General features: G+C 39.9%; 1 protein-coding gene across 1 annotated transcript in view; it reads right to left on the minus strand.

The window, feature by feature from the left end:
- Positions 1–15,694, minus strand: part of gna12a (guanine nucleotide binding protein (G protein) alpha 12a) — a 50,423-nt gene extending 34,729 nt beyond the window's left edge. The window contains exon 1 of the mRNA XM_055651012.1: positions 15,192–15,694. Coding sequence (XP_055506987.1) covers positions 15,192–15,464 — 273 coding nt within the window. The 5' untranslated portion in view covers positions 15,465–15,694. The remainder of the gene's footprint in view (positions 1–15,191) is intronic.
- Positions 15,695–16,321: the final 627 nt, after the last annotated feature.

Here is a 16,321-nt window from a genome sequence, read left to right on the forward strand (position 1 = left end):
AATCTCTTAAAATGTTATATATTAACTAGTTAAATACACTGCAAATCACATACATCCTCAGATAAAAATTGACTAATTGAATAATTGGTTAAAAGCAAACAATAAAAAAAAGTTAAGAATAAACATTTGACAATTTCCAGGAGAAATTCAATTAAAATTTGCTTTGAAACTGAACTTTAACATTACAGACTTGCCGTGGATATGGTAAATGCCTTCGCTCCTATCGTAAGTATGTCTTATCATAGTTACGATACGATAGAACTTTATTTATCCCAGGAGGGAAATTGATCTGCCAACATGCATAAAAACACAAAATACATAATACATGAAATGTGAAGTTAAAGTGACGAGTGGGAAGGCTTGGGGGATGTGCAAAGATTGGGGAGGGGAGTCAGTCTACCCCTCGACAGAAGGGAAAGGCGTTGTAAAGTTTGATAGCCACAGAGATCTCCTCCCCTCCAAGACCACCTCCCATGAATCCAACACCGCCACCAGGAGCCAGTCTTCCCGATTAGTATTGTCTCACAGGTCCTATAGTACATTTTCACCGTCTACAGGTATATTGATATTACGCCTTTATCTTGGTGCAGTGTGGGAGAGCTGAGAGTTGGGTGGGAAAGCTATTTCAATGAGTATCTGGCTAATAGTTTGGACTATTAAGTACAAAGTACAAAAAAAACAAAATATTAAATATACAAATGTAAAACCCCAGGCAAAATAGAACAAAGCTGGTGGTAAGGTAAGAAATATTTGAGGAGGAAAAGAACCGACTGCATTAAGTAGTTAAACAGTCTAATGAAGAGTTGGGGGGGGGATGCAAGGAGTAACACCAGGCATACCCCAGAATGAGGAATCAACTTGATGAAGCTATAAGACAGGACTACCCACATACCAAACAATGTAAGCACCATGTAATAAACTGAACTAAGCAATCCCACATCCAACAGATCAGATTTAAGCTCTGCAGTCATGCATATTCAGTTGTGAATGATGGTGGACAATTAAACACTCACTGGAGGAGTGGGCTCCACAAATATCCTCATTCTCAACAATGGGGGTACCCAGCACATCAGTGCCAAATAGAAAGCTGAAGCATTTGTGCCGACCTTCAACCCAAAGTGCTGGGTGGCTGATAGCATGATAGATGTAATCTTCAGCCAATTCTTGATATCACGTGGAATGAATCAAAACGGTGAAAAGCAAACGCTATAGGACCTGACAACATTCCGACAATAGTACAAATGACGTGCTCCAGAATTTGCTGCAGCCATATCTAAGCTGTCCAGTACAGTTACAACATTGGCATCCACCTGACCATGTGGAAAATTGCCCAGATATGTCCTGTCCACAAAAAGCAGGATAAATCCAACCCAGTCAGTTACAATCCCCTAGTCTACTCTCGATCAGTAGCAAAGTGATGGAAGGGATAATCTATAACACTATCAAGCCACACTTGCTTAACAACAACCTATTCACAGAAACTCAGCTTGGATTCCACCAAAGTCACCCCATTTCTGCCCTCCATCGTCCAAACATGGACAAAGGAACTGCGCTAGTGATGAAATGAGAATAAACACCCTTGAATTTGATCAAGTTTCAACAAGGAGTCCTGGCTAAACTGGAGTCAATGGGAATCAAGGGGTAAAGAGAGTTTGTAGTATCGTTTCAAGAAAACAGCCTCTCCCTCAATGTTAGCAAAACAAGGGAGGTGGACATCCACTTCAGGAAGTGGAGTGGAGTACATGTTGCAATCTGCATCAAAGATTTACTGCAGCTCCGCAATTCTATAATTCTATAAAGGCTAGCATAGGTAAAGAAAGCTTTTGGTATGCTAGCCTTTATAAATCAGAGCATTGAGTATAGAAGCTGGGATGTAATGTTAAAATTGTACAAGGGCATTGGTGAGACCAAATCTGGAGTATGGTGTACAATTTTGGTCGCCCAATTATAGGAAGGATGTCAACAAAATAGAGAGAGTACAGAGGAGATTTACTAGAATGTTGCCTGGGTTTCAACAACTAAGTTACAGAGATAGGTTGAATAAGTTAGGTCTTTATTCTCTGGAGCGCAGAAGGTTAAGGGGGGGACCTGATAGAGGTCTTTAAAATGATGAGAGGGATAGACAGAGTTGATGTGGACAAGCTTTTCCCCTTTGAGAATAGGGAAGATTCAAACAAGAGGACATGACTTCAGAATTAAGGGACAGAAGTTTAGGGGTAATACGAGGGGGAACTTCTTTACTCAGAGAGTGGTAGCGGTGTGGAATGAGCTTCCAGTGGAAGTGGTGGAGGCAGGTTCATTGGTATCATTTAAAAATAAATTGGATAGGCATATGGATGAGAAGGGAATGGAGGGTTATGGTATGAGTGCAGGCAGGTGGGACTAAGGGGAAAAAATTGTTCGGCACGGACTTGTAGGGCCGAGATGGCCTGTTTCCGTGCTGTAATTGTTATATGGTTCTTTGCAGTCAACCCAATTATTCCATCTAAAATGCTCCTCACAAGTACATTTGTCTACACTGTACATCATGAACTGACTGCTTTCCTTTCTAGCTCCTTTCCATATCGTCAGTTGAAACAATTCACATTGATATGGTGCCTTGGGCAAAAGCAGGCATGAAAAGGAGAAAAAAATAGAACAAGTACCATTTGAGGAGCTGCGAGAATTACATAGAAAGATGTTAAACATCTGTTCACATCGTAATAACAACCCTCACTTGACCACTCCAAGACAAATGTAAAAAGGTCATAGGAGTAGGAGCATCCATCCACATTTATTTCTAATCCTATTTTGCCAGCTTTTTAAAATAGAAAATTGCACTTTATGATTAACACATAACAATGCTCTGCCAATTGAAACACTTCAAAGTTTCCTGGGCACTGCTTTATAAAATGCTTTTGTAATAATCACAACTTGCATTCAAATATTCCCCTTTCAAATCTAGATGTAATCAGAATCGACCACTACATCACAAAAACTGGTAGGCAATCTTCTCAGAAATTGTTATTTTATATACAATGATTATGTGTTAATTATAAGAAACAGATTCAGTTACTTTTGAATAATTATTAAAAAATCTAATCTCTGGGGTTCTTTACTTATATCAATTTGGAATAATTTTACACCAGAAACTGGCTGCATTTGTAATTAATCAACTGATAAAACAGATAGTTAATGTTTTAATTCCTGTTTCATCATTTATCCGTTACAAAATAAAGATCTTGTTATTTTAACACATCAAAGAGAAAAACTACTAGATGTTGCTCAAAGAAAATTAAAAAGGACATCTTGGCTTAAAAACAAGGCTTGCATGCTCAGCATGTTCAATCTTGCTGCAAATTGGGTTATTTATACACATTCTGGACAAAAACAGTATGATGAAAATTGATGACACCGATTGAGCGATTATCTCAGCTGAGAATATTGACTCAAAACAGGATCTATATACTTTCCAGGCTACACCTTTTCAGGCGATATAATTCCACATTGGAAAATACCACTAGAGCCAGTCACATTTCAGGACATTTTTTTGTAAAGAAAATGTTTGCCCAGAAAGGATTCTGATGCTAGGGGCAAAGGAGTATTTATATTTATTGAAGTGATTAAAATGCTGCTGATTTACAATGATATTTTGTCCAGAGATGGCAAAAATGAAATATTCACACTTACACGCAGACACCAAATCTAAATTAACCTGGTAAGTGACAACTATTCTTGCTGTTTGTGTTAAGTACAATATAAGAACCACAATCAAATTGTGTTAAGGGATACAACAATCAATATTAACTTACTAAGAATGCCAACCTAGAAAAATGCACTTCCAACAGCAACTCCACAACCATATACTGTTTGTAAAAAACTGTTTGTAAAAACTGAGAAATTTCAAACTAATTCTTCAATATATATCAGCAGATATTCCACGTCACATTCAGCAAATTAAAAATCTCAGTGAACATAATAACAATCAAATAGATTGTTGCTCAAACACTAATTATACCTAAAAATTTCAAAATTTAATTTTATATTGCAAGTTGAAGTGTCATAAATTGAAGTAGATCGAAAAACTATTTCCATCCTTACAACTATTAATTGGTATTCTTACTCTGAAACAACATTAGCCTTGACTGAATTATCTATGCAGGATATTGATCAAAACGTGGACCAACAGCCGCAGGTCTCCAACCAACTTCAGGTTTAATCAATAAAACCATTTCCTTTAATTGAAGTACTTGGGTTTCACTAAGTGACAATATTGTATTTGAAAGTAGACTTCTCTTAAGAGCAGTGGTCTCAAAATTATACACTTCAATTTTCACAAAAAGCTGCATACTGCTTTCTATTAGAAATCTACTGTGTCCCATCTGGAAAACCCACTAGCAAGAATTTTGATACAAAATAAGGATCAATACATAATAAATGCGCCAATATTTACAGCACAAAAGAATGCCACCCTTAATTTGAATGAATGTAGTTAAAATCCTATGGAAATATTTCCTTGTTTAAAGTCTTATTCAATTATGTGGCAAAAATATTAATTCTGGCAAATAACAAAATGGTACAAGCTACGGTTCTAATTTTGCAAACTTGGGTACATAAATTCCCACAAATGGGCTGATTTTCACATATTTTTTTAACACAGCTGTTGAAATGCGATAGGAAAATGTTCCCCGGATAATTAAAACTCATTATAAATTGATAAGTTACATTCTAAAGTAATGATATTCAATAGCAAAAAGAAAAACGAAGCTTCCATTTCAGGCAGAGACTCAGTATTCCAATTAGACAATAGACGGAAAGACACAATATAGGAACAAATACAAGATGTTTTTGTTTTTATTGAAGTGATAAAAATGCTTCTGATTTACACTGATATTTTTGCTTAGACTGCAAATAATAAATAACTGGTCCAGCGATAGCAAAAATTAAATATTCATACTTGCATGCAGACACCAAATCTAAACCAATCTGATAAGTGTGACAGGCAGCATCTTTGGAGGAAGAAGGGTCTCGGCCTGACACGTCACCAATTTCTTCTCTCTAGGTGTTGCCCGTCCTACTGAGTTACTCCAGCTTTTTATGTCTATCTTTGGTAAGTGTGACAACTATTCTTGTTGTTTGTGTGAAGTACAATGTAGGAACCACAATCGATTTGTGTTAAGTGATACAAGTCATTTTTTTCTTCTAAAAAAATTATAATTACATCCTCACATCCAGCCTCATCTAGATGACAAATACAATGGTGCAAAAAACTGAACAAATACATGTATCAATCCATTGCCCATTTAAAAGAGCAAGTGAGGAAACTCAACAAAAGAGGATATGTAATCAATAATTTCCCCTCAAAATCGTTTAAATGTATTGACTGCCATTGGTTAAGTTAGCAGACCAACTGTGACAATGATCTTTAAAAACTTGATTAGGGAAGAAGCAGGGTAGGAAAGGAAGAGGAATCATCTTTTTAAAAAGTGCAGAGAACTGGAAACAGATATTCCAAGATAAAATTCATGTGGCACAGATTAATACTCTCAATTATCACGTTCATTTGTATTACAAATAGACAAACCAGGAATTATTCGTTAATAAGCCAGCACTCTGGAAAGAACACTTAACAACTCCCAATGCAAGTGTAACAAATGCAGGAAGTTTAGACTTACTGGGCAAGTACCACCAACAATTTGCTTGTGTTCTACTTCAGGTTTACCCAAGGAAACTAGCATCTTGCTGTTCTCAACACAGGATCTGAAAGTCCATTCAGTCGAATGGAAATTGTAGTGCCACATGGATGGGGAGTAGTTTGGACGGCAAAATCACCACACAATGGATTCCACTAATCAACACCTTCAAAGGGTTAAACGGTTCTGGAAACTTAAAGACAATCTATATACATGATACACGTATCCTGCGATTAACAAAAAGGGTTAAATTACGAAAAAATGTTTTATTACATAAGAATTAGCAAATCCTAAATTTTAGGATTATTTTCAATGTAAAATCTCGTTGCATGCCAGGGCTCAGAAGCTACAGTCAGTCCAAATAAAATCAAAATAAGGCTGGGCAAACAACTGAAGTATTATTGGGAAAGCACTTTTGGACCACGCACCATAATTATTATTAGTTTTTAAATAGCCATGGAAAAGATGATGTCCTAAATTGGTGCAAGGCCAATTTTGATGGTATTGGACTGGAACTTTCAGAAGTGATTGGGGGGGGAAGATAAAGGGACTTCTGGTATGTAAAAGGCCTAGTGAGGGTTCAGGGCCAGCATGATCCTGTTATAGCGAAGGGCAAGACTGGTAGGAGTGGGGAGCCCTGGATGACAGGAGATATTGAGGGAAAAACCCAACGTTTAATGTGTTAACCTGCAATTACAATGGAACAAGTTTAATTTGTATTATTATGGGACAACTCATGGCAGGATTTTCACAGTAAAGGGTAAAGTTCTAAGGAATGTTATAGGTCAGAGACCTCAGGATGCAGGTACATGGTTCATAAAGATGGAGATATAGGTGGACAGGGCGATGAAGTCAGCATTTGGCACCAAGCCTTCATCAGTCAGAGTATGGAGTACAGGAGTTGGGACATAGCGATACAGCTGTTCAAGACATTGGTAAAACTGCATTTGGAGTACTGTGTACAGTTCTGGTAACCTTGCTATAGGATTGGATGTCATTAAGCTGGGGGGAAAAAAAACAGGTTTAGAGGATGTTACTGGGTCTGGAGGGTTTGAGTTGCAAGGAGAGGCTGGACAGGCCGAGTTTTTTCCCCTAGCCATGATAGATACGTGTTCAATACCATGTACACAAACCCTCTGATAATAAATGTAGTCCATATCAGCATCTGGTAACGCCCAGATCTAAGCAGACAAATAAATAGCAGGCAGCATAAGTCACACAGGCACCAGATAACATGCATCTCAGAACACAGCCTCCTCTTTATCACCAAATCCCCTAAATCAACAACCTGCCAGAATCTGAGCAAGCCACCCAACTTTGCAGAGTGTGACAGCTAAATTGGGTGGACTGCCTTCTCCACTGAATATGTACATGCTGGCAGGGCGCAACACAACAATCACGTGGGCCTGTGGCTGATTTCTCGCTTCAAAACCCAAGAATATTTGGAGGAAAAAAGGAATTCTACCCATTTTCCTCACCTACATCAGCCACACACACCAACCTCTCTTTTATTGGCTCCATTTATACCTAACACTGCCTCGGCAAGGCCAGCAGCATAATCAAGGATGAGTCGCACCCTGGCCACTCCCTATTCTCCCCCTCCCATCAGGCAAAAGGTATCGAAGTATGAAAATGCATATCACCGGATTCAGGGACAGTTTCTTCCCAGCTGTTATCAGGCAACTGAATCATCCTACCACAACCAGAGACTAGTCCTGAACTATTATCTACCTCTTTGGTGACCCTTGGACTATCTTTGATCGGACTTTGCTGACTTTACCTTGCAGTAAACGTTATTCTCTTATTATGTATCTATACACTGTAAATGGATCGATTGTAATCATGTATTGTCTTTCTGTTGACTGGTTAGCACGCAACAAAAGCTTTTCACTGTATCTCAGTACATGTGACAATAAACTAAACGGAACTGAACTCGGAGACCAGGTATTTAGTATGAGAAGGAATACACTAGACATGTCTATAATTTTCATTGTTCAATGTCTTCACTGTTTAACATCCCAACGTGGTACACAGGAACTCAGTATAATTGTGTCTCATTAACGGATACATTAGAATCTAATGATTAGATCAGATAACTAAATGCTTGGTCAAAGAGACAGTTTTCAAATAATATCTTAAAAACGATGGGCAAGAAATTGAGGCTCAAATTACAAACACAACACAAAGAAACAGCACTAAAAATTAAGCAATGGAAAAGAGGGCAAGAGAAGTAGTTATTAAGGTACAGAGATGTGGGAAGAATTTAAGATTATTAAGAATCAGAGGAATAGAAAGACCAGAGATTCAAACAACAGGGGCATGATTTTTAACACAGAAGTGTGCACGACCGAGAGAGTAGCACAGCAGTTGAGCTGCTGCCTCAGTTCCGGGGACCCTGGTTCGTTCCTAAATACGCATGCGCTCCATGCAGAGTTTGAGCATCCTCCTTGTGTGTTTTCTCCAGGTGCTGATTTCATCCCGCATGCCATGGTAGTGCTGGTTTGTAGGTTAATTGGTTCATGTAATTGTCCCTAACGTGTAGAACATTGAACTAGTGCACGTGATCGATGGGCCGAAGGGCTTGTTTCCGCACTGTATCTCTAAAGTGAACTCTAAACTAAATTTGGAACCAATGCGTTTCAGCAACTAAGGGACCATGGTAGAATTGACAAGTTGCTGGTTAGGTTATAGGCAGCTGATTCTGAGCAAGCTCAATGGAGGGACACAAGGTCTGAGGCCAGCTCAGAGAGCATTCAAATTAGTCAGAGATAAGAAGAGACATGAGGTAATAACATTGAAAAAAAAAGAGATATGGAAGTTGAGAGTAAAGCTTTTTTTTAAAATAAATACTAATGAACAAAATGTACTCCCTCTGGACTTTCTTCACCTTTTATGAGCTCAGCCTCAATAAGTCTAGAATTTTGCCTTTGTTCTTGATGCAGCTGTTTGGCACCGTAAACAATAGATTATTCCTTTCCAGTGACATCTTGCACAAACCCAAGATATTTTCACTGAGCGAGTTTCTATGATTCATCTGTTTGTGCATCCACTTCACAGATCAAAATATTTTTGCAGCATGTCTGGCCTTTTATTTAAATGTCGAAGAGTAATACCAACACAAAGCTTTTTGCTGTACCTCAGCAAATGTGACAATAATAAACTTTGAACTGACTTTATTCTTAGGTCTTTACATTTTTAGTCTCACCTTTTATTTTCAATTTCAATGGAACCTCCACTTTGTATTCACACCAAAGCCTCCTGCTAAATGTTTAGGGTCTCTTTCTTTATTCATGTATTTTTAAACAAATTAAGTTGTCGAAGAGTAACAATATTATTGCAAATGTGAAAGCTTCTATCTTTCACAAACACCTGCAAAGATTAAAGATATTAATCACGTTAAAAGAGATATATCAATGAAAGAATGTCTTGGTCTGGAAAATGTAAAAGACTAATGCCACAAATCAGGATTGAACAAGGGGTGGGAGATTTGAACCTTCACGTGAACAGCCCTGTTTTGACTAATGCAATCAACCTGGCATGCAGAATCAAATTAGATCAAATAGAACAAGTTATCGTACAACTTTAGGCTGTGCACGATATGCAAGAAGAATTGAACATTATGTGGAACTAGTACAGATATTGGGGGTATCCTTTTACTTTTCTCTGCTCTGAGATTACATTCATCAACAATTTTGGAGATACTGTTTGTCCAGTAGAAGGATAAGTAACACCAACTCGGAAAGCTTCACTCTGTGTCACTGTGACATTAAAATATTTCTAAAGAAGCAGAAAACGCCTAGAATTTCAAATGTACAAGTACTGCAGAAACTAATTCAGAGATTTTCAAAAGGGAATCTGATAAAAAATTGGAAGGGGCATATTTTTCTGGTCTTTGGAGAAAGAAGATGTGAGTGGAACCATTGCAAAGGCTCTTTGGAGAGCAACAGGGCATAAATCAGTAAAATGCCCACCTCCCCATGCTACATCATTGCACAAAGCTCACAGAAAGAAATTTGAAAATATAAATATCAATCTGCAAACATCACTAAAATCACCGAATCCCATTTAGCTTACACAGATTTAATCATCTTGTGACCACAAATAAGTGGTTTCAGTGATTGTTTCTCGTAATATTTATGCTGGTCTTTCCTGCAACTCAAAGATTTGTATCGCTAACACTTGCAAGATCTCAACAAATTCACTTCCTTAAAAAAAAAGAATTTAAAAAAAGCCTTGAAATCTAGCAATTTAATATCTCTTCATCAGTCTGAAGGGCTCCAACCCGTAATGTTGTGTGTCAATTTCCCTCCACAGTTGTTGACTGACCCAGAGTTCCTCCAGCAGTTTTTTTTCTTAACATTTCTCAATCTACTTTGTCTTTTCTCATGATTTATTTTCACCAAAGATTTCACCTGCTTAAGGGCCTGTCCCACTTTCAGGCCTAATTCACAACCTTTTTTTACTCGTGGACATTTTTCATCAGGCTAGAAAAACGCCCGACCTACGTGATGCCACGAGTACCTACGACTAGCATCACGACCTACCTATGACCTTGTGACGACCATGCTGCGAGTATGAGTAAAGGGCAAACTCGGCAGAGGTCGTGAATTGGGTCGTGAAAGTGGGACAGGCCCTTTAATAGGGTACAGTCTTTCAGCAGCTGGAGTAATTCAGTGGGACAGGCAGCATCTCTGGAGAGAAGGAATGGGTGACTTTTCGGATCAAGACCCTTCTTCAGACTGATAATTTAAAACAATAAAAAGTAGATGTGCATATTTAGCTAGCTGTCTTATGGACATCAAACACACAACCAAGCTTCTAACAGAGATTTAAAAATGTCACTAATTAATTGTATCATTGATGTAATTCACTTTTGGCCATTTAGTTTAGTTTATTCTCACATAAAATCAAATTGTTCCTTTGATATCATAAAGATAATTACTGAATATGTGAATTGTAAGTTTTGTCACAGATTAAATTTTACATAGTGATGTTAGTAGGGAATTAGATTGAATTAAATTAGGTAATTGAAAGTGGAAATTTAGATTCAGATTCAATTTTAATTGTCATTGTCAGTGTACAGTACAGAGACAACGAAATGCATTTACAACGGGGATACACCCAAATATATCATAATTGCAGTGTCTCAAAATCTTTTGTTTCTTAAACACTCACATAACTCAAAAGTAGAAGGTTTACAATTCTAAATGAAGCACTGTTCCCTTCAAGTAAATGTTAAATTAAAACATTCCAAGATTCTAATGAGTCTTTTGAGATGGAGATTTAATTGCCACCCTACAGGATGCATCAAGGAACACATACACAGTATGTAACCCACAGTATTTTATCTTCAACTTAAAGTACAACAAAAGTGTTACAGTGCCAACAGAAGCCTACAGTATATTGAACACATTTACTTTAGTTTCAGCTGATATTGAGGCAACTTTGTTAAATAAGCAGGGCAAGGTACAGTTTATGATTTTAACTCAGCCCTTGGGAGCAGTTTTGTTCCAGTGGCTTAATCATCACAAAGAAAGCAGAGTTAAGATTCCTGTCAGTGGGGATGTCAAAGGAAAACACTGACAAAATCCGCTTCAGAAACAGCATGGTGGGGGGGGGGTTAACGGTATTGCTGACTTTTTCCAGATACAGTGTCCTCCATAATGTTTGGGACAAAGACCCATCATTTATACATTTTGGTTTCGCCATGCAGAAATTACAGCAGTGTTTATACATAGGCTCCCCTCCATTTCAGGGCACTTGGGACATAGTAACTTAATGTTTGGGACATAGCTGTGTCATGTAAATGAAAGTGGTCATGTTTAGTATTTTGATGGATATCCTTTGCATGCAATGACTGCTTGAAGGTAAGCGGTAAGGTAAGGTCTGCGATCCATGGACACCACCAGTTGCATCTTCTCTGGTGATACTCTGCCAGGCCTGTATTGCAGCCATCTTTAGCTTATGCTTGTTTTGGGGGCTAGTCCCCTTCAGTTTTATTTTCAGCATAAAAGGCATGCTCAATTGGGTTCAGATTGGGTGATTGACTTGGCCACTCAAGAATTTACCCTTTTTTTGCTTTGAAAAACTCCTTTGTTGCTTTAGCAGTATGTTCGGGATCATTGTCTAGCTGTAGAATGAACTGCCGGACAATGAGTTTTCAGGCATTTGTTTGAACTTAAGCAGATAGGATGGGTCTATACGCTTCAGAATTCATTATACTACGGCCATCAGCAGTTGTATCATCAATGAAGGTAAGTGAGCCAGTACCTTCAGCAGCCATACATGCACAGGTCATAACATTCTCACCACCATGTTTCACAGATGGGGTGGTATGCTTTGGATCTTGGGCAGTTCCCACTCTCCTCCATACTTTGCTCTTGCCATCACTTTAATATTAGTTCATCTTCGTCTTATCAGTCCACCAGACCTTTTTTCAGAACTGTGGTTGCTCTTTTAAATACTTCTTGGAAAACTAAACTGGCCATCCTATTTTTGTGGCTAACCAGTGGTTTGCATCTAGCAGTGTAACCACTGTATTTCTGTTCATGAAGTCTTCTGCAGACAGTGGTCATAGACATAACCACGCCTGAATCCCGAAGAGTGTTTCTGATCTGTCGGACAGGTGTTTCGGGATTTTTCTTTATTATAGAGAAAACTCTTCTTTCACCAGGTGTGGAGATCTTCCTTAGTCCCTTTGCGATTAGTAAGCTCATCGATGCTCTCTTTCTTCTTAATGATGTTCCAAACAGTTGATTTTGGTAAGCCTAAGGTTTGGCTGATGTCTCTAACAGTTTTATTCTTGTTTCTCAGTCTCATAATGGCTTCTTTGACTTTCATTAGCACAACTTTGGTCCTCATGTTGATAAACAGCAATAAAAGTTTCCAAATGTGATGGAAAGACTGGATCAAATACTAGGTTCTGAGAGCTTTCTTATACCTACATTAAGGAGGCATTTAAACACACCTGAGAAATTACAAACACCTGTGAAGCCATGTGTCCCAAACATATGGTGCCCTGAAATGGGGGGGGGGGGGGGGGGGGGGGGGGGGGGGGGGGGGGGGGGGGGACTATGTATGAACACAGCTGTAATTTCTCCATGGTAAAACCCAAATGTATAAAAAAAATACCCTTTATTAAAATCTGACAATATGTACTTTAACCACATGTGATTTTTTTTAAATTACAAATCTCAAATTGTGGGATACAGAGGGAAATAAATAAATGATATTCATAAATAAATAAATGTTTGTCCCAAACATTATGGAGGGCACCGTACACACACTCTCCCCCAAGAGTAAACTAGAGCCACAAAATAATTATTTACTTCTCCCAGCAAAACACAAAGTGCTGGAGGAACCCAGTGGATCAGGCAGCATCTCTAGAGGGCAATAAACAGGCAATGTTTCGGGCCGGGGCCCTTCTGGAGACTGGTCATAAAGATAATCACTGAAGATAGAGATTTGGGAGGTTTTGTCACTGCATTAACTTTTTTTGAAAGATGACTTTAGTAGGGATTTACAGTTTGAATTAAATCAACCAATGTTCTAATCAAAAGCACACTGTACACACGCACTATAGGGAGGTTGCACGGCAGTCCAGGTCACGACCCGTGACCCGTACTGTTGCTACGCAACGCCAACTGGAGTACACGCGATGAACTGCAGGTAAGCACTTTCCATGGCTTCCAATGTCACGGACCTGTTAAAAACCGCCAAAATGGTAAATAAGTGTGGAAATCAGGGTAACTGTGAGAGACATCTATCCTACTTCAGAATTCCAAAAGTGAGGAGAAATTATGGTAGAGAGAAGCAACAGCTGAAGGGACAACAACAGCTAAAGTGGTTGGGGAACATACGGCCGTGCAGATATCAAGATTGAAAATATTGGGAATTATCGCGTTTGCTCACTGCATTTCATCAAAAGTAAGGCATTATTTGTGTTTTTTCTTGATTCCTTTGGTATCTAAAAAGTTTCAAAAGTGATAAATCTGGCTGTAAAATTTTTAAATCGCCCATAGTTCTCAAGTGGGTTTTTACATGCAAAAGGAAAATGTTTCTGAAGATAAAATTATCATTAAAAAAAATAATAATAAAAAAATGTGGGTTTTGAATTACATTTTACTCAGATGCAAGACAAGGAATGGTTTAATTGTTAGCTGTTAATTGGACATAATCAACCTCAACAAATTGACAATATATTTGAAAGTGAATGGGTGTTTAAGCTGTCAGGACATTTTATTATTTGCCAAAATATACATCTCAATAGCTTAATGATAGACAACTTACTTTTCCTCACACCACTCGTTAAGTCGGGAGATTTTTTTAAATGATAAATTTAGCTTCAGAAGCGTTTTCTTTTTCAAAATTGTCAATTTGCTGAGATTGATTATGTCCACTTTAACAGCTTACAATTATGCCATTCCTTCGCTTGCATCCGAGTAAAATGTAATTCAAAACCACGTATGGTTTGCAATTTTTTAAAATGATAAATTTAGCTTCAGAAGCGTTTTCTTTTTGCATGTAAAAACCCACTTGGGCGATTTAAAAAATTTACAGTCAGATTTATCACTTCTGAAACTTTTTAAGATACCAAAGGAATTAAGAAAAAACACAAATAATGCCTTACTTTTGATGAAATGTAGTGAGCAAAGGCGATAATTCCCAATATTTTCAATTTTGATATCTGCACAACCAATGTTCGTCAACCACTTTGGCTGATGTTGTCCCTTCAGCTGTCGCTTCTCTCTACCATACTTTCTCCTCACGTTTGGAATTCTGAAGTAGGATAGATGTCTCTCACGGTTACCCCGATTTCCACATTTATTTACAGCACAAAATTGACCATTTCAGCAGTTTTTACACAGGTAAGAAAGTACGCGTTTCGTGTATTAACAGTGTAGGCCGGAAGCTGCCATGTCCTCCACGGATCGAGCCGTTCCATGTGTCACGCCCTTTGACCCGATGACCTTATGTGCAACCCCCCCACACATGCACACACGCACAATGTACACATGCAATTTACATGTAGACGCAATGAATACACACGCACAATGTACACACACACACAATGTTCATGTACACACTATACACATACACACGCACAATGTACACACAATTTACATGTACATACACAGGCAATGTACACACACGCTTTGTACACACGTTTTGTGCGCACACGCAAAATGTACACACACACACACAATGTACACACGAACACACAATGTACACACGCACACAATGTACACACGCACACACAATGTACACACGCACACACAATGTACACACGCACACACAATGTACACACGCACACACAATGTACACACGCACACACAATGTACACACGTACACACACACACAATGTACACACGCACACACAATGTACACACGCACACACAATGTACACATGCACACGCAATGTACACACACCCGCAAAGTACACACGCAAAGTACATGTAAACACACACAACAGACATGTCCCTATATGTGTACACACACACAGAATTTACACATATGTACCTTAATGACATTTTCGAAGATAGTGTCCCTGAACTCCTCCAGCGCCTTGCTGTCGAAGTCCTTGCCGTGGATGATCCTCATCTGCTTGAGGAAGGTGCTCTTGCCGCTCTCGCCGGCGCCGAGCAGCAGGATCTTGACCAGGCGCCTCACGTAGCGCCGTTCGCGGGCCAGCGACGCGTCGATCTGTCGGCTGCGGCGGCGCTGAGCCCGCTCACTCTGGCTGGAGCGGCAGGCGGGGAAACAGGCGCCGAGACGCTGCACCAGCTCCGCCATCTCCCCCTTCCCTCAGCCGCGGCTCCAAACAATGGCGAACGGACCCGCAACCGAAAACCCCGCTCGGGGACAGATTACAAACCCGGATCCGGATCCAGTCAGGGGGGGAGAGGGAGAGGGGGAAACAAAATTAAACTTTAAAACTGTCGTGTTCGCCTCAAGGGAAAACCCCGCCGCCTCCTCCCCATTCATTCGCCAACTGACGGACGAAAACTTCACTGGAAGTGGGCGGGAACTTCTCTCCACCCGCCCCCGTCATCTGATTGGTCGCCCCGCCCCATCCGCCTGCGCCAACACCGCCGTCCATTGGCCCCTCGTCCCGCCCGTTAAACAAGTGGGCGGGCCTTCCGCCGGCCGTCCGAACTTCCCATTGGCCGCGGTCGCCGTCAATCATCAGAGGAGGGCGGGAGCACCCGGCAGCGGGAACGTCCCCCCGGCCCGATTGGTGGAACGCCCCGTCAATCACCCTCCTCAGTCGCCGATTGGACGCGTCGACAGTCAATCAGTCCCCCAAAAAGCTGCTGTGATTTATAATCGCATTAACCGTCAAAACTGTCAAGTTTTCTGCTCGAGAGTAGGTTGATACGGTGCATCGACGATGTTTGCTTCGTGGTTTCAGTGGGGTGTTGGTCGAATATCTGAGTTTAACTCTAGTTTTGGATCTGCCACACCCTTGGTCTGAAGGGAGGAAGGGCGGGACCGCCGCAATCACCGTCTCCCATTGGTCAAGAGCTCGTGGCAGCGCAGCCAATGGGCCGATCGTTCACATCCAATGGACTCAATCACGTTGTAACGTCGCTACCCATTGGACGTTAGCGCTGCCCATCGTTCAGCCTCCTCCAATGGTGAGACGGCAA

Source organism: Leucoraja erinacea, chromosome 20, assembly GCF_028641065.1.
Source record: "Leucoraja erinacea ecotype New England chromosome 20, Leri_hhj_1, whole genome shotgun sequence".
Lineage (NCBI taxonomy): Eukaryota > Metazoa > Chordata > Chondrichthyes > Rajiformes > Rajidae > Leucoraja > Leucoraja erinaceus.